Consider the following 25,982-nt stretch of genomic DNA (forward strand, 5'->3'; position numbering starts at 1 on the left):
GTTTTCATAAAGCTTTTATTCATTGCTTTTAAAGAACAGTCCTAGGCCAGGTGCAGTGGCTCACGCCTGTAATCCCAGCACTTTGGGAGGCCGAGGCGGGTGGATCACGAGGTCAGGAGTTTGAGACCAGCCTGGCCAAGATGGTGAAACCCCGTCTCTACTAAAAATACAAAAAAAAATTACAGGCACAGTGGCAGGCGCCTGTAATCCCAGCTACTCAGGAGGCTGAGGCAGGAGAATCGCTTGAACCTGGGAGGCAGAGGTTGCAGTGAGCCAAGATCGCACCACTGTACTCTAGCCTAGGCAACAGAGCAAGACTCTGTCTCAAAAAATAAATAAATACATAAATAAAGAACAGTCCTTTTGGCCGGGCGTGGTGGCTCACTCCTGTAATCACAACACTTTAGGAGGCCGAGGCGGGTGGATCACCTGAGGACAGGAGTTTGAGACCAGCCTGACCAATATGGTGAAATCCCGTATCTACTAAAAAATACAAAAATTACCTGGGCGTGGTGGCGGGGGCCTCTAATCCTAGCTACTCAGGAGGCTGAGGGAGGAGGATTGCTTGAACTCAGAAGGCGAAGGTTGCAGTGAGCCGAGATCATGCCACTGCATTCCAGCCTGGGCGACAGAGTGAGACTTGTCTCAGAAAAAAAAAAAAAAAAAAAAGTTCTTTTGAAAGAACTCACCCTGCAGGTAGGTCCTGCCTCTCTTTAATATGTTTAAATGGCGTTGTTTATGAAACGATGGGAGTAACAAGTAGTAGTTTTTAATTTAAAAACCCTGTGTTGATCCCTGTTTTTTTTTCATGGTTTGTAAAATTGGCAAGTCAGGGAGCCAATCTCACCCCCACCTTAGGTTCCTCATTAAAACCCCGCTTTCTTTAAACCTTCTTCAGCACCTCATGTTCTCCAGTGAGGAGATCCACCCAAGGTTCCCTTCCAGTATGACTCTGTACTGGCCACTGTGCCTCAGCCGGGCCCCTGCACTCCAACACCTTCGTCTGCAGCTCTCCCAGCCCCACCCGGGCCCCCGCCTGACTGCCTGATCCCACAGTCTAGTTCACCACTAAGGCCAAGCAACATTCAGTTGAGCCACACAGTTGCAAATAAGCAGAGAATCTGCCCAGAGGCATATCTAGTTCTATTCCGGGGCCTGGCTTGGTCCCCACCTGGGTGCAGCTCTTCCCCAGCTATGTCAGCATGAACACATCTCCCCTTCTGCCCACTCTGGTGAGCGGTAGCCTCACAGGACACTCATTTTTAATAGTTAAATTGTCATGTATGTGACCTCTGCTCACCCAGACTTCTCTTTGTTTTCACAATATCCTCACACTTTAGCTTGCTCGGAAAGGCTGTTCTGAAACTGTTGGGTGCCAGATTAGATAGGAGCTCTGAGGACCCTGACACCGGAGCAGCCTTCCTTGTGCAAACACTTCAGCCCTGTTAGTGCCTGCACTTAGCTCAGCTACTCCTTGGAAGGCACAAATTCAGAACTTCCAGGGCTACACTGTTAAGCTGGGCCACTAAGATCCCAGCTTAACCCTCTGTCATTCTAACTGTACTACCTACAAAGGTTACTTGTATTTTTATTTCCCAAAGAACCAAAGGCTAATAGGTGAGAGTCTGAACTTTCAGCTTCCTGGGCTGTATCTCCCTGTGCCCAGGATCCTGTGATATAGAATGCCTGCCCAGCAGGGAATGGAATGTGTGGTAAGCCAATGAAAGAGCAAAGTCAGAGGTTGCAGAAATGCTTTCTACAGGAGAAAGGTGAAGTTTCTGCTTCAGATTGAATGGGGCTAGAAAATATAAACCAGCAAAAGGGTCAAAAAAGGGCAGAGGAGAATGAATCAGCAAGCTGCTTGCAGGTGGTACCATCTATATAAAGCTAGAGTTCCCAGCTTTAAATCAGGCACTGTGATCTACAGGAGGGCTAATGGGCCTGGGGTCAGCTGCACAAAAGTCCCAGTTATGGTCCAGTCAAGAGATAGAGTGACAGCCAGATCAAATCAGCTAACCGCGTGGTATTTTCATTTTCCATAAATGGGGGGGATATAGTGCAATACAGAATTCTTCTATGTAGAGGCATTCAAAAGGGCATTAATTTTTTTTAACCCAACAGCACGTTCTTCACACCATACCATGAGATGTGTAATGTGCTGCAAGACTTATGCCAAACTGAATGACAGAACTTTAGGCTCATTTTGTCAATAATTCTGTAACTCTGCGCTGCTTGCTCTTAAATAAACGAGTGCGTGTTTGTTTCTTCAAGAGCAGTAATTTCTTCAGAAAAGCGATCACAGCAATAAACTCTGTTGGATTTCTTTCATTTATGCCTTCCTTTGCTAGGGGCGTTTGGGTTGGTGGGGAGGACATCTTCAGCTCTGCCTTTTGTGAGTCTAAACAATGATTCCACTTAATGGTGCATTTGCTTCCTCTGCGTCTCCATCCCTGGCTTCTCCCTCCTGAGTGCCCGTTCCTGCCACTGGCTGAGCAGCGTGGCAGGTTGTCAGATCATGTCAGTCAAACCCATGATCTAACCAATACTGTCACCACCAAATTAATGGGGTCAGCTCATCACCGGGCACGGAACAGACCTCCGTCCCTCGCCTTCCTCCTCTCTTTCTTCCCTCTCTCTACTATAACATTGTCCTGGCGGAGTCTTCTCTGTCTTTATCACCTAGAATCTTCTCCTAATGAACAACCACATTTTTCAAAATGAATGTCTCACTAAAAACTCCCTATCTCATAAACAAGTGAAATTGAAAAAACAAACAAAACACCTCTATCCTTTTATTCCAAAATATCACTTAAGGACCTTTTTTACTCCTCACTCCTGTGTAGCCCCGCGTTTTCACATATGATTATGATCCCCTGTCACTGTTTTCCTCCCCTGGTAACCTGTCTTTCTCTAACAGCATTGTTTCTCTGTTAGTTCTGTGTCTGGGCTTATTTTAAGTAGGATGTTGATTCAGGTCTCCATCTCACTGGGAACCTTCGATTAGTGAAGCAGTCTTAGAATCAATCTGAAATCCACCCTTTAGTATATTGTGGTCCCAAGGAAACTCCTAATTTCTCATCCAGAATTTTGCTTTTTTTTTTCTTTCTTCAGACGACACCGTCATTTTTGAAATTTTCTCTGGTGCTGCCACAAATAGAAAAGTCACAAAAATTCAATTCTTCAGTCAAATGTTGTATCTATGATGCATATTTATGAGCACAGAACAGCTTTTAAAATGTATTTTAACACTCAAATTATAAGTTCCTCTTGTATTTGCTAAAAAGAGTAAGTGTGTAATAAAAAAACAAATAATCATTAAATGTCAGGAAATATTGCATCTCATTTCAGGGAACACAATAAATCATCATGCAAGATATTCCCCATTCTTTCAATATCACTGTAGACAAGATGGGTTATCACCACTGCCAGCATTCAAGCTCTAATTTACCATTATGAAGTATGTCAATCACTGAGAAATAAGAAAGTCTTTAAAAGGTTCTTATTTTATTAATTTGTTGAAGATGTCTGAAGATACTAAAAGGATTTTTTACATATGCAAATACATACATGCACGTAAACATACTGTACCGTACGGTACTGCCACCGAGGGAGTAAGTCAGTAAATCTTTAAGAACTGATGTAACAGTGAATTAAATCTACTTTGTAGAAAATATGAAGGAATACTAAGGAATTTAATATCAGCAAACATGTTCCCTTTGAAACAGCAAATTAGATGTGCAGGAGGATTTTGGTCACACTTCAAAGAATCATGTGCTGAGATGGAGAGCTGGTCTGTTTACTCATGTTCTCACCGGTGAGGTTTTTCTATGTTAAACGGGTTTTTGATTACTTCAAAGCATGTTTGAAGTCCTCACTCTGCATCGCTTATGCACAAAGGCAAATATTCCTCCAAATTTGTGCAACTAATATTGCTACACATTATATTTGTAAGTCAGAAGAAACTGCAGTTTCCTATTTAACACCGAGTTAATGCCGCTTGTATTTAGCTATGACAGTGAAGGTCGTCTGACAAATGTTACGTTTCCAACTGGAGTGGTCACAAACCTGCATGGGGACATGGACAAGGCTATCACAGTGGACATTGAGTCATCTAGCCGAGAAGAAGATGTCAGCATCACTTCAAATCTGTCCTCGATCGATTCTTTCTACACCATGGTTCAAGGTAAACACAAAAGCATCATTTCAAACTGATCATTTTAAAGTACCACCAGCACCCAGGTAGAATGCGGCAACACCCATTTTCCAAGATGGACCAGAAAAGGGAAGGTGAAAATAGAAACCTCTAGAAATACTGGTGACATAATCTACAGTGTACATGTAATATTTATTTACTTATATAGACATATTTTAAAACCACATATAAAATAATCTGTCAACCTTGGAATAGTGTCTGTTTCCATTCCCATGTATTAAAACAACTTCATTCCAGCCCGTCACATGCATCATCAGACGATTTTTGCATCACCTAAGAGTTTTCCAGAGCAGGTCTTCTGACCGCCGTCTAAGTACAGTAGTTTGAGACATAGCCCTTTTTGAGTCCATATGATGCAGTATTTTAATCTGCATATCATGGAAATTTTATCCCAAATTCCAGCTACACATTCATGTAATGCCTGGAGTATCCATTTTTTCATTCCATCTATAGTCATCTGGATGCCATATCTCCATAATGGATGCTCCTTGCCGTATTCCTTTCTAAATTTGAAAAAGCCTGTCTACAATGACATTTGTAAGTGTGAGTTCACAACTCTAAGAATAATTACTAAATCTGTATTCAACTTTTTGACTCATTTTTTTTACCTGTTCCATGAAGTCATCTCTGTAACCATCTAAAACTGCTATTGCTTGAATTCATTCCTTCCCCAAATGGTCCTATATTATTTCAAAATTTTAAACTGAGGCAGTAGTCTACAATATGTGCTCTTTTGTATAAAATATAAAATGTCTTCCTTTGTTGAAGTCAATTTCTGAGGGAACATTGCTTTCTATTTTTGGTATTCAAGATACAGATATTAATCCTTTCAAAGGATCTTTGACAGAAGATGCAGGGATTGGGTGCAGGGGAGGGAAGTCTTCCAAGACCTTGGAGGTGTGTACACCACCTTCCTGAGAGATCACATATGTGCCTCTTTACAAAATATTTATTTAGTGCACATCCCATGGAGGCTGAGCTCTCATTTCATTAGGCAAATGAGAAAAAGAAGTCTATTAAACTGGAGAAGGACTTCAAATTCCCCTAAAGTTTGCCTTTAATATTTAGCCAAACCTCTGACAGCATGAAATGCCAGGGATCAAAGTTGTTTTGTTTTTTTCTAAAAGGACATCATCAGGTACTCCTTATTCCTAGTCAACTTTTAGAAATTTAGATCCCATCTCAAGGCACAACCGGCCAAGTATTTAATCCATATCTAATAGTTCATGTTTTGTGCTTCTTGTTCTTTAGATCAGTTAAGAAACAGCTACCAGATTGGTTATGACGGCTCCCTCAGAATTATTTACGCCAGCGGCCTGGACTCACACTACCAAACAGAGCCGCACGTTCTGGCTGGCACAGCTAATCCGACCGTTGCCAAAAGAAACATGACTTTGCCTGGTGAGAACGGTCAAAACTTGGTGGAATGGAGATTCCGAAAAGAGCAAGCCCAAGGGAAAGTCAATGTCTTTGGCCGCAAGCTCAGGGTACGTACGTGTTGTGGAGCAGGAGATAGCTGCAGCCCTCTGATCAGTGCAGATCACCCTGAGGGCAGGATGCGTCTTCTGCTCACCCCCCCATGTCTACACTGAGTATGAGCACCTCGCTCAGTGTGGTTCCAATCCCACATGGGCCTGTTCTGGCAGGTGCAGCTGGGGAGGATGGAGGGAGGTCAGGTCGTGAGAGGGCTGAGAAGAAAAAGCAATAGGACACTAGAGGGAAAAGGAGATCAGGAGTGAAGGTAAAGCCATGACCATGAAAACCAGCTCCAGACATCTTCCAGGTCACTTTCACAGAGCCATGGTCCATTCCCAAAGCGGACTCCAGCTGCTGCTCTTTGTTCTGCTGAGCCCCAGACGCTGCCGCCGCCTGCATCCCCATTTGCTGCCTCTACTCACTGCTGCTTCCCAGGGCCCCTGCTGCCTTGGAACTTGCCCTGCAAATGCAAGGCTAGTTCACAGGCCTCCTGTTGCTCAGCTGTCCTGAAGCAGAAGTCACATGCACGTGTGCACACAGCGTCACACCTGTTCTGAGATGCAGGACTTCATCAAAAGACACAAAGACATGGATGACAGCTGTGCCCCTTACTCTGCATGCCAAAGACACAGCACCTAACTAGACTTCAGAAAAATACGGGTTCCAGATGAGGCTCTACTTTTTGCTAATAGTAAACCTTATGGGAGAATCAGAACATCTCTGAATCTGTTTCCTTATCTATATCACGGTATCCATATTATGATATAGATTATACATTATCTAAATACCATAACAAGATAGGAGATATATAGATAGATAGATAGATAGATAGATAGATAGATAGATAGATAGATAGGAGATATATAGATAGATAGATAGATAGATAGGAGATATATATATATATATAGAGAGAGAGAGAGAGAGAGCTATATTGCAGGTAAATGAAATTTACCCTATACTACCTCTGTTTTACACAGTTGTTACAAAAATCAAATGAGATAATGTGAAAGTACTTTGAAAATAGGCTGGGCGTGGTGGCTCACGCCTGTAATCCCAACGCTTTGGGAGGCCAAGGTAGGCGGACCACTTGAGGTCAGGAGTTCGAGACCAGCCTGGGCAACATGGTGAAACCCCGTCTCTACTAAAATTACAAAAATCAGCCAGGCGTGGAGGTGGGTCCCTGCAATCCTAGCTTCTCAGGAGGCTGAGGCAGGAGGATTGCTTGAACACGTGAGGCGGAGGTTGCAGTGAGTCGAGATCACGCCACTACACTCCAGCCTGGGAGACAAAGCAAGATTCTGTCTCAAAACAAGAAAAGAAAAGGCATGGTTATATATTCCCTGACCCTGATATATTCCCTACCCTGAGTAGAAGAGATAGCCTCTTCTACTCACACACCAGATGGATAGGAAAGGGCTGTTGAGCTTGCTGGATAGTAAAATTTCACTGGAAAGAGGGAGGAGGGGGAAATACTTTGTCCAGAAACTGACCACATAACATATTGCCTGCTGTTCTTGGAGACAAGTTATAAGTAAGTGTGCACTTTTTTTTTCTTTGTAATACTGCTTTGCAAGACATAAAAGGAACTTAGGAAGATGAGAGGGAAAGAGAGGAAACCCAGTCTGAAGTCCCTGGTTCTCTGCCTAATCCTAAATGAAGAAAATACCTCACTTGTGGAAGGGAGAGGCCAGTGCATACAGGCATGGGTGTTACTTTCTTTCTAAATGGCAGAGCCACAATGCCTCAGCAAGACGTTTTAGAAAATACGCTATTTAAAATGGCCTGTGCCATCCCACTGAAAGGAGATTTCCAGCTGTTATGTTTGATTGCTCTCAGAGAGACAATGCCAAGATCACAAGGAAGGGCTTCTTACTTTCAAGATAAGATTGGATGTGCCAGCTCTGACTGCTAATTTCATTCCTCTGTGGATTCTAAGAGAGAAATTCTAGGGAGAAAGTGATGATATGAAAATCTGGTTTAAGGACTGAGACTGGAGTCTGCCAAAATAGAGAAGAGGGGAGAGAAGAGGAAGACCTGAGCCCACCAAGACAGTGAGAATCAGCCCAAAGAGCCACCCATTTCTCTTCCACTCTTTCCTGAGACAGAGGATGCCTCCTCTGTTACCTTGCATTATTTCCTAGCAGAATGTTCTCTTCATTTTTAAGTTGTTGACCTAAATTTAGCTATGTGCCTGTCACATGGTGGGCACTCAAATATTTATCCAATAAATGAAAGAATGAGGAAAGCCAGCCTTACAATATGAATTCTCTCTATGCCAATGCATCTAGATCTTCCCAAGAGAGGGGCTATGTGAACACATCCTTGCAAATGTTTGACTGCTATAAATCTAACACTAGAAATAATAGGTTAAATGGAGATAATAGAGATATCATTCTCTCTGTCTATACATATATGTGTTTATATATATACGTGTGTATATATATAGATATATATATATATTTGATTTTTTTTTTTTTGAGATGGAGTCTCACTCTGTTGCCCAGGCTGGAGTGCAGTGGCATGATCTTGGCTCACTGCAACCTCTACCTCCCGGGTTCAAGCAACTCTCATACCTCAGCCCACCAAGTAGCTAGGACTACAGACACACGCCACCATGCCCGGCTAATTTTTGTATTTTGTATTTTGTATTTTGTATTTTGCCTTGGCCTCCCAAAGTGCTGGGAATACAGCATATATATATATTATATTTTATATTATATATATAATATATATAAAATATATATATTATTATATTATATATTATATATTATATATATATGAATATATATAATATATTATATATATTATATATATGAATATATATTTATATATTCATATATATAATATATATGAATATATATTTATATATTATATATAATATATATGAATATATATATTTATATATTATATATATTAAACTTATAATATATATAAGTTTAAAAAGTAAAAAAGGCAGGGAGTAGAAATGGAAAAATCATATAAGAAAACAGCAACGTAAAAAGTATTTCTGTGAAACAGTGCATTAGGGGACAGGCTGGACACAGCAGAAAATAACAAGCACAGGAAACTGTGATAGAGATGTAAGGAAGCAGAATAAAGACAACTATTCTGTACTTACTTGTTTGTAGCTCATTTTTTAAAAAAAGACACATAGATAGCAGTTGCTTACCTGTGCTTTCTAATATTTAGTAAATATTCCTAGGTTTTATCAGTGCTGGATTGTAGAACCTGCCTTCAATCAATTACAAAAAATTGTCATGGTGTTCTAATAATAAAATTCATCCCCTAAAGCTGCCCAGATTCAGAGGCTTAGAGAAAAAAAAGTAGTGAATCATTTTTAAAAAGAAAATCTCAAAATTTGAAAGCCAAACGTGTGTTTAAAGGCATGCATAAATATGATAGCGTATTTAAATCTCATTATGCCAGTCACATTTGCGTAGTGGCCTATTTCTCACTTTAATCTGAGCGGCACGGCCTAGCGTGGGACTGCACAATGCACTCGGCACCAGCTGACGGAGCAGACACACAAAACAACCTGTAGCAAGTTGATGCTCTAACAGGGACAGAAGAGAGTCTTGATATCGCCACCCAGTGTACTGGAGAACGAGCCTGCCCTTCCTTACTTCCCCCCATGACATCTTGGCTAAGTGAGTGTAATCCCATCTGCTGGCATCACTCCCTGGGAAAATTGTGTAGCGTCATATTCTTTTCAAGCATGTTCCAGAGGGAAGATTATAGCTGCCCGCTCCCAACATCAAAGTGATGTTGTGATTAATTACAATCATGCTGGACATGATCTTTGAAAATGGAGATTTTTTTCCATGCTTACTTAAAGGAAGTATACATCACAAAGGAATTCATGGTGATCTCATTCATACACAACAAATGGATTCATTTTCATATAGCTGGAGGTGTAGCAGCGATCTGAGATAAGGTTTCACTTTTAGATTGTTATTTAAGTGTGTGTGTGTGTGTGTGTGTGTGTGTATAAATTTTTTTTTTTTTCTTGAGACAGGGTCTTGCTGGGACGCCCAGGCTGGAGTGCAGTAGTGTGATCTTGGTTCACTGCAGCCTCGACTTCACAGGCTCAAGTGATCCTCCCACCCCAGGCTCCCAAGTAGCTGGGACTACAGGCGCCCCCACACCTGGCTAGTTTTTGTATTTTTGTAGAGACAGGGTTTCACCATGTTGCCCAGGCTGGTCTCAAACTGCTGACCTTAAGTGATCTGCCCGCCTCAGCCTCCCAAAATCTTGGAATTACAGACATGAGCCACCCCTCCCAGTCTTAACCTGATATTTTTAATAATTAAAAATATTTATTAAAAGGCTACCAGAAGACCAGATGCAGTGGTTTACACCTGTAGTCCCAACACTTTGGGAGGCAGAGGTGGGTGGGTTGCCTAAGCCCAGGAGTTTGAGACCAGCCAGGGCAACATGGGGAGACCCCGTCTCTACTAAAAATACAAAAATCAGCCAGGCGTGGTGGCGCACGCCTCTAGTCTCGGCTACTCACGGGGCTGAGGTGGGAGGATCACTTGAGCCCAGACAGTCAAGGCTGCAGTGAGCCGAGATCACACTACTGCTCTCCAGCCTAGATGTCCCAGCAAGACCCTGTCTCAAGAAAAAAAAAAAAAAAAAGCCACCGGAGCCTGGAATCATGCTGGTACTTTATGACTGTAACAAAAAAAAAAAAAGACTTGAAAAGTTGCCCTGACGTCATAAAGATGTGGTGAAGCAAGACCATGTCCTGGAGCGCAGGTGCCCCTTGTCCGCTCCTTTGTTCACAACACCCAAAGGAGAAGGTCCAGGCATGGTAAGGGGGTGAAAAACGTGAGATCTGTTAGTATCTTTTGAAATTTTCCATACTGAATAACAGAGAGCGGTGTCTGGAAACAGTAAGAATGGTTAAAGCCTTGGCTTGTGTTGGGAATTTGGGAAAAAACATGGCCACATTCTAACTCATTCCTCATTACTTTGGTTTGAGGATACAAGAAAGACACAGCATCCAGTATTTGTCTGGATAAAAGAAAAATCATAACTTCTGTCCAGATGCTGGGTCTCACTGCTTCCAGATGCTTGTCCAAGGCACACACAGTGATGGCATCATCTGACTTGCATCTGGGTGTTGCGGTGTCGCCTAGCCACACTCACAAACCAAAGGTGCAAATCGGAAGCCAGGGCTGGGCACGGTGGCTCACGCCTGTAATCCCAGCACTTTGGGAGGCCAAGGCGGGTGGATCACCTGAGGTCAGGAGTTCAAGACCAGCCTGGCCAACATGGTGAGACCCCCGTCTCTACTAAAAATACAAAAATTAATTAGGAAGGCGTGGTGGCACATGATTGTAATCCCAGCTACTCAGGAGGCTGAGACAGGAGAATTGCTTGAACCTGGAGGAGGAGGTTGCAGTGAGCCAAGATTGCACCACTGCACTCCAGCCTGGGTGACACAATGAGACCCCGTCTAAAAAAAAAAAAAAAAAAAAAGGAAAAAAAGAAAGAAATCAGATGCCCGAGCAGCATGGGGTTGCATGCCTGTCCCCCTGCAGCAGCACGTCATACCCACCCTGTGGTCCAGATTTCCCATACTCCAGCCAGAGGAAATACTGCAGAGATGAAGGAGGGTCCAGGAAGCAGTAAAGAATTAATACAAATTAAAATAAATGCCAAGGAAAATGCAAACACATGGGCAATAATAACATGGCAGCACTGTCCCTGGAAGCTACAGTCAGTCTTCTGTAGTTCCTCCAAAGCCCGGGATAATCTAAGGAAGAATAAAAGGGCAACCTTAAACATTCAGGGTATTTTTTCCTTTCAAAACACAATCACAGGCGCTCAAGAGCCCTAAGAAAACCATTTAAATTGTGCAAAACCTCTTCTTGAGGCATCCAAAATTGGAGTGCAGGTATAAGCTGAAGAACTTGATTCTGCCATTTATCACTTTGATATCAAATATTTCTAAAGACTTTAAAATATATATTTGTAACATTAGCTGGTAGCTTCTTTCCAAGGTACACAAAGTATTCTACAAAGCTCAACTCATAAAGTTTCACAAAATTCACATAAGGCAGGGAGCAACTGATATGCAGACAGTTCCTCATGGAAGCTCAGAAAGCCTCCAGCTGGCTGGTCAGAATCAAATAAAACTCACTGAAAGGCAGAGCCTAAGGGATCTAGGCCAACCTCTTTGTTTACAGATGGACAAAACAGACTCAGAGGGGTTGAAAGCCAAGGTCAGGCTGCTTCAGGTCTAGAGATCAGGCTTCGGACTCCTGGGTTCCTCCCCCAGCCACCACCCCGGACTATCTGCTGTGACACAGTGTTGTGGGGTTTTTGTCCACATCAGCTGATAGAACTGAAAAGTTAAGATGTAATTTCTAGGCCAGGCTCGGTGGCTCATGCCTGTAATCCCAGCACTTTGGGAGGCCAAGGCGGGTGGATCACCTGAGGTCAGGAGTTCGAGACCAGCCTGGCCTTCATGGTGAAACCCCATCTCTACTAAAAATACAAAAATTAGCTGGGTGTGGTGGCAGGCGCCTGTAATCCCAGCTACTCGGGAGGCTGAGGCAGGAGAATGGCTTGAACCCCGGGAGGCGGAGGCTGCAGTGAGCCGAGATTGCACTATTGCACTCCAGCCTGGGCGACAAGGGCAAAACTCCACCTCAAAAAAAAAAAAAAAAAAAGATGTGATTTCTCTCCAGGTCTCTGCCTCCTTATATTTTGTATATCAGCTCTCTGGGTGCTTCCCACCCTCAACATCATTTCTTTTTAGCTTATCAAGCTGCCATTCCACGGACTTCCCCATACTCCCCTTGAACAGCCAATAGGAAAAGTTTAAGCTTAAGGATTATTTTTGCATGGGACATGTTTAATGTGAATGATAGAATGCAAAAGGCAGTTTTATTCCAAATTTTACAAATATATATGATGTATGTATATACACATATATTTATATATAAATGTGAGTGGTTGTGTGTGTGTGTAAAATTGGTCAGCCGGATCTGTCCATTTTGAAGGTTCTAGCTAGAATATGGTTATATAAAATTAAGATTTTCCCATTTAATTTTTAACAATCAAAACAGTTAATGAGCATTTCGGAATGTACAAGCCACCCCTCCCACAAAGGTGCTGTAGAAGACCAGAGGATGAATAGGCCGTGGTCTCTGCCCTTCAGAGGTTCACAGCCTGCAAACACTGGAGACTATTTGTAAAGCAGAATTTAATCGGGACCACATTTCTATTGCAATAACGAAGGCTGGGTTGTGTATGCCTCGGATGGCAGACGGTAACAGCGAGATTTAGTCCAAGGCTCTGGACGCAGCACCTAGCCACAGAGACTCTATGACAACACATGGTGCTGGATTTGTCAAATAAGTACAATATTCAGATCATGTGTATGTGTTAGTAAAGGACTCTGAAGTCCCTGCCAGTTAACCAGATCTTCTCCAAAGAAAGAGGCCTTCCCAAAAAACTGTGACGTTGCAGCACTGGGCCAAAAGCAATGATCTTGTTTATAACCTGCTGCTATTGAAACTCATTCATAATTTACAGTAATGTGGGTTCCAACTTCTACTTAACTGCTCTTCAAAGGGCTAGAGTCACATTAACAACTGTGTTTTATTTAATGTAGCCATGATTAATTTACTAAGCAATTATTTTCCAGTGTCTTTTGGGGGAGGAGCTTTGAGTCATATGAATAGGTGTCATGTTTATCACCTTTAGATCTCCTGAACAAACTTTAAGACAAATACATTTTGGTATTTTTCTTATCAGTTGCTTTAGTTTACAAAATTTAATTGAAATGGTTTTGAACAAATGCCAGGCTGTCTTTCTGCTTCATAAAACATTTTAAAAGAGCAGTTAATCTACTGCCTTGCACTTGTACCCAAGAAGTTGCTAAATTAATTTACTGACAAAGAGAATCAATCATTGTAAATGGTGTTTAAACAATACTGGGGACTCCGGTGTTGGAATAACATGATTTATTTTATCATCTTGTTGGTGTTTTAACAGGTTAATGGCAGAAACCTCCTTTCAGTTGACTTTGATCGAACAACAAAGACAGAAAAGATCTATGACGACCACCGTAAATTTCTACTGAGGATCGCCTACGACACGTCTGGGCACCCAACTCTCTGGCTGCCAAGCAGCAAGCTGATGGCCGTCAATGTCACCTATTCATCCACAGGTCAAATCGCCAGCATCCAGCGAGGCACCACCAGCGAGAAAGTAGATTATGACGGACAGGGGAGGATCGTATCTCGGGTCTTTGCTGATGGTAAAACATGGAGTTACACATATTTAGAAAAGGTATGCCTGCAAACTAAGCTCAACAATAGGGAAAGGATAATTCACATTTTTCAGCAATCATCCAGAGCACTAAGGGGGAAAAAAAACAGTGGCACATGACTGAGTTCCATTTATTATTCGAAGTATCAATACGGAAGTCACATTGGCACAGCAGTGATGAATTTCTGCATTAGCAAAGTAGTTTCTCCTTAGTTAAGTTCTACTGTCTGAGACCCTTTTAAGTGATTTATGATGTAAACAAACAAGCATTAACATTGTCCACCTGCCAAGCTTACACACTGACAACATTCACAAATTAGACCTGGAGCATGTAAGTCGCTTGTAAATAATTTTCGTGCTAGCTCTTTCATTGAAGAGAGAGCCTTACATTAGCACAGTTAAAGCTGTCAGCTTTGTGTTGTTCCTGGCAGAGCTTCAACATAATCATAAAAAGCATGTAGATCCTAGTTATGCATTATTAACCAAAAGAGGCCATTTTCGTAGAAAGCCACACTTTCGGGTACTCTGTGGCATCTTTCCTTTCTTCTACATATAAAAGGTAAGCCTCCTAGATTAGGCTGTTTTCCATTCTTGAGAACTATGCATAGTATGAAAAATGGAGACTTAGAATTACACGTGTGCAAAATGCTAAGTTGTATGCTGTGTGGCTTGGGGTATTGACTGGGGTCAGAGGAAAGTAAAAGAAAGGGAAGAAAAAGGAAAGAACAATCTCCCTGTAATTCCTTTCTTAAGAAATAGCCACCAAAAAGCATATTCATGGAATGTTTCATTTGCCTTTGAGACAAAAGTTCGCCCTAGAAAATGATTCTGTTTTGAGTTCCGGTAGCTCTCAGACCCCAGAGCACGGCACTACCAGTTACCCAGCAGCGCATGCTACACGCTCTACTCGGCAGTTACTGCTCCACCCCTCCTGACTGAAACGTTGCACAGAGGAACTCTTGTCACCCAAATAAATCACATCACATCCATGTTGTCACTGTGCTCCCCTCACACAATCTTGTTCTTTACCAGAGGTGCCCTGGGGAATGACTCAGTCTAAACCTAACCCCCTGAACCCTGAGCCATCCCACCTAATTCCGGCCGGTGCCTGCACAGGCTACTCTTCCTGAGAACCAGTTTCAGTTCCAAAGCTCACTGTAGGATGCTACCTCTCTCACGGCAGCCCCCCACCGCTGGGATGCGTCCAGCTAGGACCCTCGTGGCCAGTCTGTCCTCTTGCAAACCCACCTGTCTACTCTCCTTAGCAGAGACTCACCCTTGAGACAATGAACCACACCTGTTAGATGACAAGCCCCTAAGGCAACGTTTCTAAGTGGGAGAGGATCACGGCTTCATTCTGGAGCAGTTTTCCCAATTTAAATTAAGTGCATTACAGAGAAGAATAACAGGAACATACAAGCGCAACCCTTCAGCTGTATGGTAGTGATCACAAGGGCACTGGGCAATGTTTAGAGGGAGCCCAGGAGCATGTCGTGGAGAAGAGCTAGTGTCACACAATGACAAAGGCAGTGACTGAGCTCACCTGCATGCATCCAGGAGGATCAGAAAAGACAACAGTCAGCTCTTTCTCGTCTCTCCCAGATCCCTCAAATCCACCCAGACGATTTCGATGTTCTTACTGGGATAGGTGCGCTAAGCCAAAACTTACTCGTAGCAAAACAAGTAAAATTTTACAGACCACCATCAAATATGACTTCAGATGATTCCAAAAGTAGGTATTCCTGTGAATTCAGCAATAATCCAAACTTTCCTTGGAACAATGCAAACTATTAGGAACAATTCTCAGGACATGTACTACACAACCTGCATACAAACATTGCCCCTAGGTCTGCCCAAAGAGGAGATTCTACAGAAGCTGAAGTCAGGCAAAGGAGAAGTCCCAGCAGGACTCCCAAGCTCCACATCCTCCCTGTGCCAATCTTGTTCCATTTGGCCCAACAGGGGTTAGAGGAAGCTTCCTCAGAGGGAAGAGCCACCCACAGCCCTGTGTTACTGCTGAGCTTGACTTAACCAGCCTGGGATGACCTCTCAACGTTTGTTGGCCTAATAAATGACTGTCGTTTGTCTTTCGGCAGTGGCTCATGAAATAGACAGAGTTCATTTTTAATATATTTACTCATTTAATAATTTAGCAGCAAAGCAGTATGTAGTCCAAAAACCATTCTTATTGCTCCTGAGATACAAATCAGATTTGGTATCCACAGAAAGAAAAGATTTTATTGTCAGTACGGATGGCTTGTAGCAATTTGCCTGTATGTGTATATATAATATTTCTATTAAGGGCATTTATAGCTGTCATTCACCATGTGATTAATTTCACAATATTTTTTGGTGTTGATGCTTTGTATACACTTTATCCATTTTTGGCTAATTTTATGTCTTTATAGGATAATATTGTGAATGCTTTGCCCCTCCCCCAAGTACACTAGAAATTAAACATGATTTGAGTGGTTCTTCAGTCAAATGAGGGGGGGAAAGCCACCTTACTAAATAATTGCTAATTATGGATAGAACTGCATCCCCCATATGCTCTTTTCTCCTCAAAATATTATCTGTAAAGCAGCTTTGATCATGCGTGTATTATGACTAATCCAGATCCATTGACAATCTGCTGGTTGGCTATGAATGTCTGGGAAAAGAATGGTACCGTCGTGACAGGCAGCACATTGTGAATCTTGAGCCACTAATTGCAGAACCCCTCACAATTAAGCATCCAAGCAAATTAGGCAGAGAAACGTTAACAACACACAAGGTCAAGGATAACTCAATTAAAATGAAAATCATTTTCTCTAGTGGAATGTTTCTGCGCATTTGTGGTCACTAAATCTGCATTTGCATCTCCCATTCACAAACACTGAGTAACAGTATGTTCTCTCTTTACAGTCCATGGTTCTTCTGCTTCATAGCCAGCGGCAGTACATCTTCGAATACGATATGTGGGACCGCCTGTCTGCCATCACCATGCCCAGTGTGGCTCGCCACACCATGCAGACCATCCGATCCATTGGCTACTACCGCAACATATACAACCCCCCGGAAAGCAACGCCTCCATCATCACGGACTACAACGAGGAGGGGCTGCTTCTGCAAACAGCTTTCTTGGGTACAAGTCGGAGGGTCTTATTCAAATACAGAAGGCAGACTAGGCTCTCAGAAATTTTATATGATAGCACAAGAGTCAGTTTTACCTATGATGAAACAGCAGGAGTCCTAAAGACAGTAAACCTCCAGAGTGATGGTTTTATTTGCACCATTAGATACAGGCAAATCGGTCCCCTGATTGACAGGCAGATTTTCCGCTTTAGTGAAGATGGGATGGTAAATGCAAGATTTGACTACAGCTATGACAACAGCTTTCGAGTGACCAGCATGCAGGGTGTGATCAATGAAACTCCACTGCCTATTGATCTCTATCAGTTTGATGACATTTCTGGCAAAGTTGAGCAGTTTGGAAAATTTGGAGTTATATATTATGATATTAACCAGATCATTTCTACAGCTGTTATGACCTATACAAAGCACTTTGATGCTCACGGCCGTATCAAGGAAATTCAATATGAGATATTCAGGTCGCTCATGTACTGGATTACAATTCAATATGATAACATGGGTCGGGTAACCAAGAGAGAGATTAAAATAGGGCCCTTTGCCAACACCACCAAATATGCTTATGAATATGATGTTGATGGACAGCTCCAAACAGTTTACCTCAATGAAAAGATAATGTGGCGGTACAACTACGATCTGAATGGAAACCTCCATTTACTGAACCCAAGTAACAGTGCACGTCTGACACCCCTTCGCTATGACCTGCGAGACAGGATCACTCGACTGGGTGATGTTCAATATCGGTTGGATGAAGATGGTTTCCTACGTCAAAGGGGCACGGAAATCTTTGAATATAGCTCCAAGGGGCTTCTAACTCGAGTTTACAGTAAAGGCAGTGGCTGGACAGTGATCTACCGTTATGACGGCCTGGGAAGGCGTGTTTCTAGCAAAACCAGTCTAGGACAGCACCTGCAGTTTTTTTATGCTGACCTAACTTATCCCACTAGGATTACTCATGTCTACAACCATTCGAGTTCAGAAATTACCTCCCTGTATTATGATCTCCAAGGACATCTTTTTGCCATGGAAATCAGCAGTGGGGATGAATTCTACATTGCATCAGATAACACAGGGACACCACTGGCTGTGTTCAGTAGCAATGGGCTTATGCTGAAACAGATTCAGTACACTGCATATGGTGAAATCTATTTTGACTCTAATATTGACTTTCAACTGGTAATTGGATTTCATGGTGGCCTGTATGACCCACTCACCAAATTAATCCACTTTGGAGAAAGAGATTATGACATTTTGGCAGGACGGTGGACAACACCTGACATAGAAATCTGGAAAAGAATTGGGAAGGACCCAGCTCCTTTTAACTTGTACATGTTTAGGAATAACAACCCTGCAAGCAAAATCCATGACGTGAAAGATTACATCACAGGTAAGCATTTTGATTCCTTTCCAAGTGCTGGAGGACTACCATCATTAGATTAATATACAAAATAACTGGAAATGCTTTTTTAAAAAACTTTATACTTTACTCAGGCAAAGTCAAATGGCTAACCTTTTAAATGCGTTTATTTCTCTATGGAACCATAGAGAAATCACAAAGGGAAAATGAGACATAGTTACGTCCTATTCTGCCTGCCATTGCCCAAGGCCATAAGTTTTTGAAATGACATGAACTCCAGTCATTTAAAGAAGGGGAACATGGGGGAGCAAAAAACTTGATGAACACAGAGTCCCACAATTGGAGTTCCAATCCCAGCTCCTCTCCCACAAGTTGTGTAGCTCTGTAAGCAAGCCATATGTTTTTTGAGTTTCCATTCCCTTAACTATAAAATTGGGACAATAATGGCTAACTTAGGGCACAAATATAATACATGAAATTCCACAATAGATAGTAACTACCTTACGAATGTGTCATGTTGGGTTTTTTTAATACATGTGTGAAGTTCTCATGGAGATGATTAAGGTGAAACACAATACAGGGTGAAACCATTTCATCCCTGGGAGGTGTTTAATTCCTGCCTCACCACCATCGCCTCAGGACAGTCATGAAGCCATTTCTCCCATCAGCTGCTTAGACAGTGGATCCTGTGTCTGGTCTCACTTCTGTCTTCTTATATCACTGTCTTCATTGCCAGTGCAGTTCTTGCATGGTGACAGTACTAATAGGCATACTAGTTTTTCCACGAATGTGGGATAATTTTCAGGGTACAGATTTAAGATCTTTCCAAGTTTAGTGCACGCTACCTTTTTAGTTACACAAGATGTAGAACATCAGATCCCACTTCTGCCACCATGGAACTACCAGCATGTGAAACAGACAAGGTCCTTGCAAGCATTACTCTAGTTCCCTTTAGTGAGCTGACTTCTTCACTGAACCTCTACTCCAAGAATTCTGAATCCTGCTGCTCCTACCTTCCATTCCTGATATACAGTACCATCATTAACCCCTCTACCACATTTATATTTCCAGGAGGAAGGTTCTTTCCTGTTGTCTTTTTTTGGGCTTGGTTTAAGGTATTTCGGTTTTGTTTTGGCTTGTGTTAGATGCTCCTTTAGGCTGCCTCTTTTCTAGCTCAATATTTGAGGCATACTGAGATGTCTGTTCTCTCAGTTATCAAAACAGCTCTCAACAGGTTGCCCCCTGTTCATTTCACATCTGCTTCCTACCTTTCCAGACTGCCTGAAGCATTTCATATCTCTTCCATGTGAACCAGCTGAAAGTCCCTCCTTTCTGCCTCCTGATTCAGGGTTTTTCAATACACATCCGCATTCAAACCCCATTATTTTGGCAGTACTTTTCAATACTCACGGCCCTCTGATTTTCACTGTTATGCAGACATTGTTCAGAGTAACAGAATTTTTGGCCCCAATACTCTAACATTTGGGAGAATTTTCTCCCAAAATAAGGCCCTCCCACCCCCAAACTCATATACACCCTCACATACACACAAATTGTATCACTTTGCATCCTGTGTGAACCACTTAGGATTTATGTCTCCCCACCACCACTACTACCACCCCATTTCAAACAGAAAGAATACCACTGGTTTATAGCCAGATGATGCCTGGACGAAGGACCTGCCAGCCTGGCAATGAGGTGAGAGTCTGTGCCCTAGAGAAGGAAATGGGAATCAAGTGGCTCTCCATCATTCTGACAGGCAGTTTACCACTGGTTATTTAAGGGGTGTTGACAGGGGCTGACTGAAAGTCTGGAAAGCCCACAGCTCCTGAATTCATCCTCTCCTAGCAACGTGGACTGCAGGGAATGCCATAGCAGCATTTTCTGAAAAACATCAAAAGAGAGATGGAACAGCATAAAATATATTAGGTGAAATGCAATTTCAAATTTTCCAGCAATGTGCTTAATATATAAAATAATCTACACCCAACCGTACTCATAAAGCTGCAAGCCTGCTGAGTAGTTCTGTAACATTATAACCTCCAGAATAGAATAAAAGCCTTATTCTGAGCTTAATGGCTTTTGGAGTCACATGGCAATATTTTAAAATACCATCTTAAAGGTTTCCAGGTTCTTTCCCCAAAAAGTTTGTCTCCACCTGTGCACAGTGAGCCTTTGAAGTCACAACTGATGGTAATCAGGACTTCTGTGCCCTTGGCCGATTTTGCCAGCTTTCAGCATTCATCTTTGATTAAGAATCAACTGTTGATTTTAATACTCTCAATTTAGGGGTTTTATTAATAGAAAATGGGTTGTGGAAGTCCGCATATCCTTGGGCAATCGCTTTGGAGAGCTAATAACACACAACTTCTATTTGAGACCAGCCTTTACCAACTACAAAATAAATTTCATTTGTTTTCTACAAGTATGTCTCTCTCCTGCTGCTGTGCATTGTTCTTACCCTTGCTGTCACTGTTACTAGCACAGGCTGCAACTTAGCAGGAGTGATGGCTTACCCAGTCTGAGCATCTATTACTCGCATTTTTCGTAGCATTTGTCATAGTTCTGCTGTGAAGGTTACCGTCTTCATGTCTAAAAACAGAGTAGGTTTAGATTTGTAGGACGAAAGCAAACATGTGCTCTTTTTCAGATTATTAATTGTGAAATTGGATTTTCTTTTTAAGATAAGAATTTAAATGTATCAAAGGACAAAACAAACTCCAACACCTTTCATTTTGAACTTTCTTCTCCTAGATGTTAACAGCTGGCTGGTGACATTTGGCTTCCACCTGCACAATGCTATTCCTGGATTCCCTGTTCCCAAATTTGATTTAACAGAACCTTCTTACGAACTTGTGAAGAGTCAGCAGTGGGATGATATACCGGTAAGAAACAAAAAGACCTACGGAAAGGTGATAAGTAGCGCTTGTGTCTTATCTACCCATATCGAATCAAACTACCCTTGTGTAAACTGTACCAAGGACAGTTTCTAATTTTTTGACTGTTTTAGGGAAAAAAAACAACACTTCCTCTGCATTTGTGTTCAACAAACCAGAGGCCTGTTAAACAGGCTTAAATACATTTTCAGCAATGCTAATGAAAACATAGAAATGCAGAAGCTAACTTTCAAGTGCTGGGTTTCTAAAAAAAACCCCAAGAAAGCATGGACCTGAAGGCACAAATACAATAAACAAGAGGGCAGGGAACTCATATTACAAATTAGCAGCCCACAAACAATGCCACAAGGTTCAACTTCTTTAAAAATTAACAGTGTTTTGGCTGAGTGAAGTGGCTCACGCCTGTAATCCCAGCACTTTGGGAGGCCGAGGCGGGCGGATCACCTGAGGTCAGGAGTTGGAGACCAGGCTGACCAACATGGAGAAACCCCATCTCTACTAAAAATACAAAATTAGCCTGGCGTGGTGGGGCATGCGTGTTATCCCAGCTACTCAGGAGGCTGAGGCAGGAGAATCACTTGAACCTGGGAGGCGGAGGTTGCAGTGACCCGAGATCACGCCACTGCACTCCAGCCTGGGCAACAAGAGCGAAACTCCGTCTCAAAAAAAAAATTAATTAATTAATAGTGTTTCATAGGAAAAGATTAAAAATAAAAATAAATGTCCTCTGGTAAGGCTCCACCTACAACCAGGAAGGTTTATGGAATTTTCCTGAGAATAACAGATCAGGAGGCCTGTAACCATTACAAGAAATAAAGAAATATAATAGAAAATTGCAAAGTCAAAGGTGCCGCTTCAGAAAGTGGTACTTCTAATCCCCACCAGTCAGAGACCAGAAAGGAATGCACAGCAAAACACCAGAATTTCCAGCTTACAGTAAGAATAATTAGAGATGGAGAAACTGGGTGACTCCATTATCATAAGGAGAAGACAGTGCACACTTTCTTAGAACAATTAATTCCCAACCACCCCTTGAGCAATTACCTATCATTTCAATGAAAACAAAGAGAAGAGGCAGCCATGGTTAACACACACACAGGCTATCTACAGTACCAGTACCTGTTTTTTTGTTGTTTCACACCTAATATAAAAGCAATTCCTTTCTCATAAGTTACAAATACAGTCGTGTGTGTGCAACACTTTGGCCAATGATAGACCTTGTATAAGGTGGTGATCACATAAGATTACAATATCATATATTTTTTTAAAATTGAAATAGGGTGTCACTCTGTCACCCAGGCTGGAGTGCAGCCTTAACCTCCTGGGCTCAAGCGATCCTCCCACCCCAGGCTCCCAAGTATCTGAGACTACAGGCACGTGCCACCACACCCAGCTAATTTTTCGTTTTTTGTAAAGGTAAGAGTCTCCCTGTGTAGCACAGGCTGGTCTTGAACTCCTGGGCTCAAGCGATCCTCCTGCCTCTGCCTACCGAAGTGCTAGGATTATAGGCATGAGCCACCGGGCTCTGCCAACACTGTTTTTACTGTATCTCTTCTATGTTTAGATACACAAGTACTTACCATGGTGGTACAGTTGCCTGCAGTATTCAGTACAGTCACACTGTATACAGGTTTGCAGCCTAGAAGCCATAGGCCATCCCATACAGCCCACGTGTGCAGTGGCTACACCATCTAGGTTTGTGTAAGTGCCCGCTATGATGTTCACACAAGGACAAAATGGCCTAATGCCACATTTCTCAGAATGCCTCCCCGTGGTTAAGCAGTGCATGACTGCACTGATACAGTGGCATGAAGACATACCGAAGTTTCCTAATGCATTTGAACATGCACGTCCTAATTGTGTATGACTTTCCAACATGCCTGAAAACACTTACATCTAACTGTGCAAATGGACTTGCCAGCTCTTTTCCTAAGCAGCCTTTTAAATATGGTTCAAGTTCTCTGTCAAAAGAAGCGCACCATAAGGACAGCATAGGAAATCGTGGGCAAAGACACTGAGGCTGCCCCAAGTGCAGAAAAACAACTGTTTCTTTCATTGCCGCAAATGAAACAGATGTTTTCATTTGGGAAACAATGGTCAGACAAACATCTGGTGGTATACGAAATGGCTGAGTTAAGATGTCCCCAATTTAAAACATTTGCCAATCTAGACGGTCCACTGTCCCTAAGTCTGAGAAAAATAATTGTTTTCCTAAAGTAACAAATATCGTCTCCAGCTGCCCCACCGTCCACTCATCCCTGTACATTTCAGTTCTGCCGTTACACTCACCATCTTCAGCTGAAAACGTCCAGGAGAGGGGACAGAGTTGACTTAAATACAAGCATTTCAAAGCATACGAAGCGGGGCCCCGTGATCGGCACTAAGTATCCCCAGCCGTTCAGATCCCTCTCTGTGTTTGGTGGCTTCTCAGCCTCCTGTGGAGAAAGCTACGAGCATGCAGGTCCGGATGAGCTGGGTTCCCACGTGGGGTGGGTGTGGGAAAAGAGCATCTAGAAACTGTAAGAGAAAAGCAAGAAACAGGACTATTTTTCCCATGTTAGAAACGAAGAAAGCTTTAAAGTGATCCACGATGAGTGAGCCATTTGGGGGTTCCAAAGCATTGGGATCACCTTGAGGGGGAGGGATCTGGAGTGCTTCCTCCACCCGGGCTGTCAGCTTTCTGATCAGGGAAGGACCCCGGGGCTTCCGTGCATGTCCCGGCGCTGCCACCAGAGTCCCGTGTGTGGGTCAGGAGTGGGGAGGCTCCCGGCCGCCTCTGACGCGCCCCCTCTTGTGTTTCGCCCGCAGCCCATCTTCGGAGTCCAGCAGCAAGTGGCGCGGCAGGCCAAGGCCTTCCTGTCGCTGGGGAAGATGGCCGAGGTGCAGGTGAGCCGGCGCCGGGCCGGCGGCGCGCAGTCCTGGCTGTGGTTCGCCACGGTCAAGTCGCTGATCGGCAAGGGCGTCATGCTGGCCGTCAGCCAGGGCCGCGTGCAGACCAACGTGCTCAACATCGCCAACGAGGACTGCATCAAGGTGGCGGCCGTGCTCAACAACGCCTTCTACCTGGAGAACCTGCACTTCACCATCGAGGGCAAGGACACGCACTACTTCATCAAGACCACCACGCCCGAGAGCGACCTGGGCACGCTGCGGCTGACCAGCGGCCGCAAGGCGCTGGAGAACGGCATCAACGTGACGGTGTCGCAGTCCACCACGGTGGTGAACGGCAGGACGCGCAGGTTCGCGGACGTGGAGATGCAGTTCGGCGCGCTGGCGCTGCACGTGCGCTACGGCATGACCCTGGAGGAGGAGAAGGCGCGCATCCTGGAGCAGGCGCGGCAGCGCGCGCTCGCCCGGGCCTGGGCGCGCGAGCAGCAGCGCGTGCGCGACGGCGAGGAGGGCGCGCGCCTCTGGACGGAGGGCGAGAAGCGGCAGCTGCTGAGCGCCGGCAAGGTGCAGGGCTACGACGGGTACTACGTACTCTCGGTGGAGCAGTACCCCGAGCTGGCCGACAGCGCCAACAACATCCAGTTCCTGCGGCAGAGCGAGATCGGCAGGAGGTAACGCCCGGGCCGCGCCCGCCGAGCCGCTCACGCCCTGCTCACATTGTCCTGTGGCACAACCCGAGTGGGACTCTCCAACGCCCAAGAGCCTTCCTCCCGGAGGACGAGACTGCTGTTACGACCCACACCCACACCGCGAAAGCAAGGACCGCTTTTTTCTGAATGACCTTAAAGGTGATCGGCTTTAACGAATATGTTTACATATGCATAGCGCTGCACTCAGTCGGACTGAACGTAGCCAGAGAAAAAAAAAATCATCAAGGACAAAGGCCTCGACCTTTTGCGCTGGGCCGTCTGTTCCTTCGAGGCACTGTATTTAACTAACTTTAAAAAAGAAAAAAAAAATGCATACAGTGTTTCCAAATAGTCCCGAATTGTCGACCTTTGCTTACAAGAAGTAGTCTGTCTGCATAGGATGTGATAGCTATCTCTGTTCATTTTACAATGTGGGGCAAAGTTACTGTTTCTAGACAACCCAACTGCTTTCCCTGTGCAGCTTTGTAGAAGGACATTGGCACAGTGACTTCTGCGGCGGGGATTTATTAATGGATTTTACAGTGCTAACGTGGTTTGCCTTCGGGGAAAAAACTGGCAACTAGAATCCTTGTCACTGATAAGCAAAGGAAATCCTGATTTTTTTGTAAATTATGTGAGACAAGTTGTTTATGGATTTTTATATGAATTACAATTTACTGTACATCAAATATTAGTCTCAGAGGAGTTAATTTATGTAAAGTGTTTAAAAAGTTTATACTTAAAAATAAAATGATAAAAACATGTGAACTGTGTGATTTTTTTTTAAAAGGATTGCACCTTTTGTTATCTGTTATAGCTGTACAGTATAAATTATTATATTGTAGAGATATAACAACTTATGCCTATAAGGTCCAGAAGTGTTAATATTTTTGTATTAGGTTGAAAAAATTTGCAAGCTTCTATCACTAGATGGATAGGACCGTGCAATTCTAGGTGGGTGGCGAATCAGAGAGCTCCTTTCTCTTCCCTCGCTCACGCATCAAGCCAGTGTCCTCAGCATTGTCAACTGAGAGGCACAGTAGACA

General features: G+C 43.3%; 1 protein-coding gene across 30 annotated transcripts in view; it reads left to right on the forward strand.

Moving 5' to 3' along the window:
- TENM3 (teneurin transmembrane protein 3) overlaps positions 1 to 25,698 on the forward strand; it is a 2,759,728-nt gene extending 2,734,030 nt beyond the window's left edge. For all 30 annotated transcript variants that reach the window (XM_054553580.2, XM_054553583.2, XM_054553584.2 and 27 more), the window contains 6 exons: positions 4,008 to 4,183; positions 5,465 to 5,700; positions 13,700 to 13,996; positions 16,880 to 18,491; positions 21,216 to 21,346; positions 24,167 to 25,698. In XM_054553580.2, coding sequence (XP_054409555.1) covers positions 4,008 to 4,183; positions 5,465 to 5,700; positions 13,700 to 13,996; positions 16,880 to 18,491; positions 21,216 to 21,346; positions 24,167 to 24,922 — 3,208 coding nt within the window. In that variant the 3' untranslated portion in view covers positions 24,923 to 25,698. The remainder of the gene's footprint in view (positions 1 to 4,007; positions 4,184 to 5,464; positions 5,701 to 13,699; positions 13,997 to 16,879; positions 18,492 to 21,215; positions 21,347 to 24,166) is intronic.
- Positions 25,699 to 25,982: the final 284 nt, after the last annotated feature.

This window comes from Pongo abelii, chromosome 3 (genome assembly GCF_028885655.2).
Source record: "Pongo abelii isolate AG06213 chromosome 3, NHGRI_mPonAbe1-v2.0_pri, whole genome shotgun sequence".
Taxonomy (NCBI): domain Eukaryota; kingdom Metazoa; phylum Chordata; class Mammalia; order Primates; family Hominidae; genus Pongo; species Pongo abelii.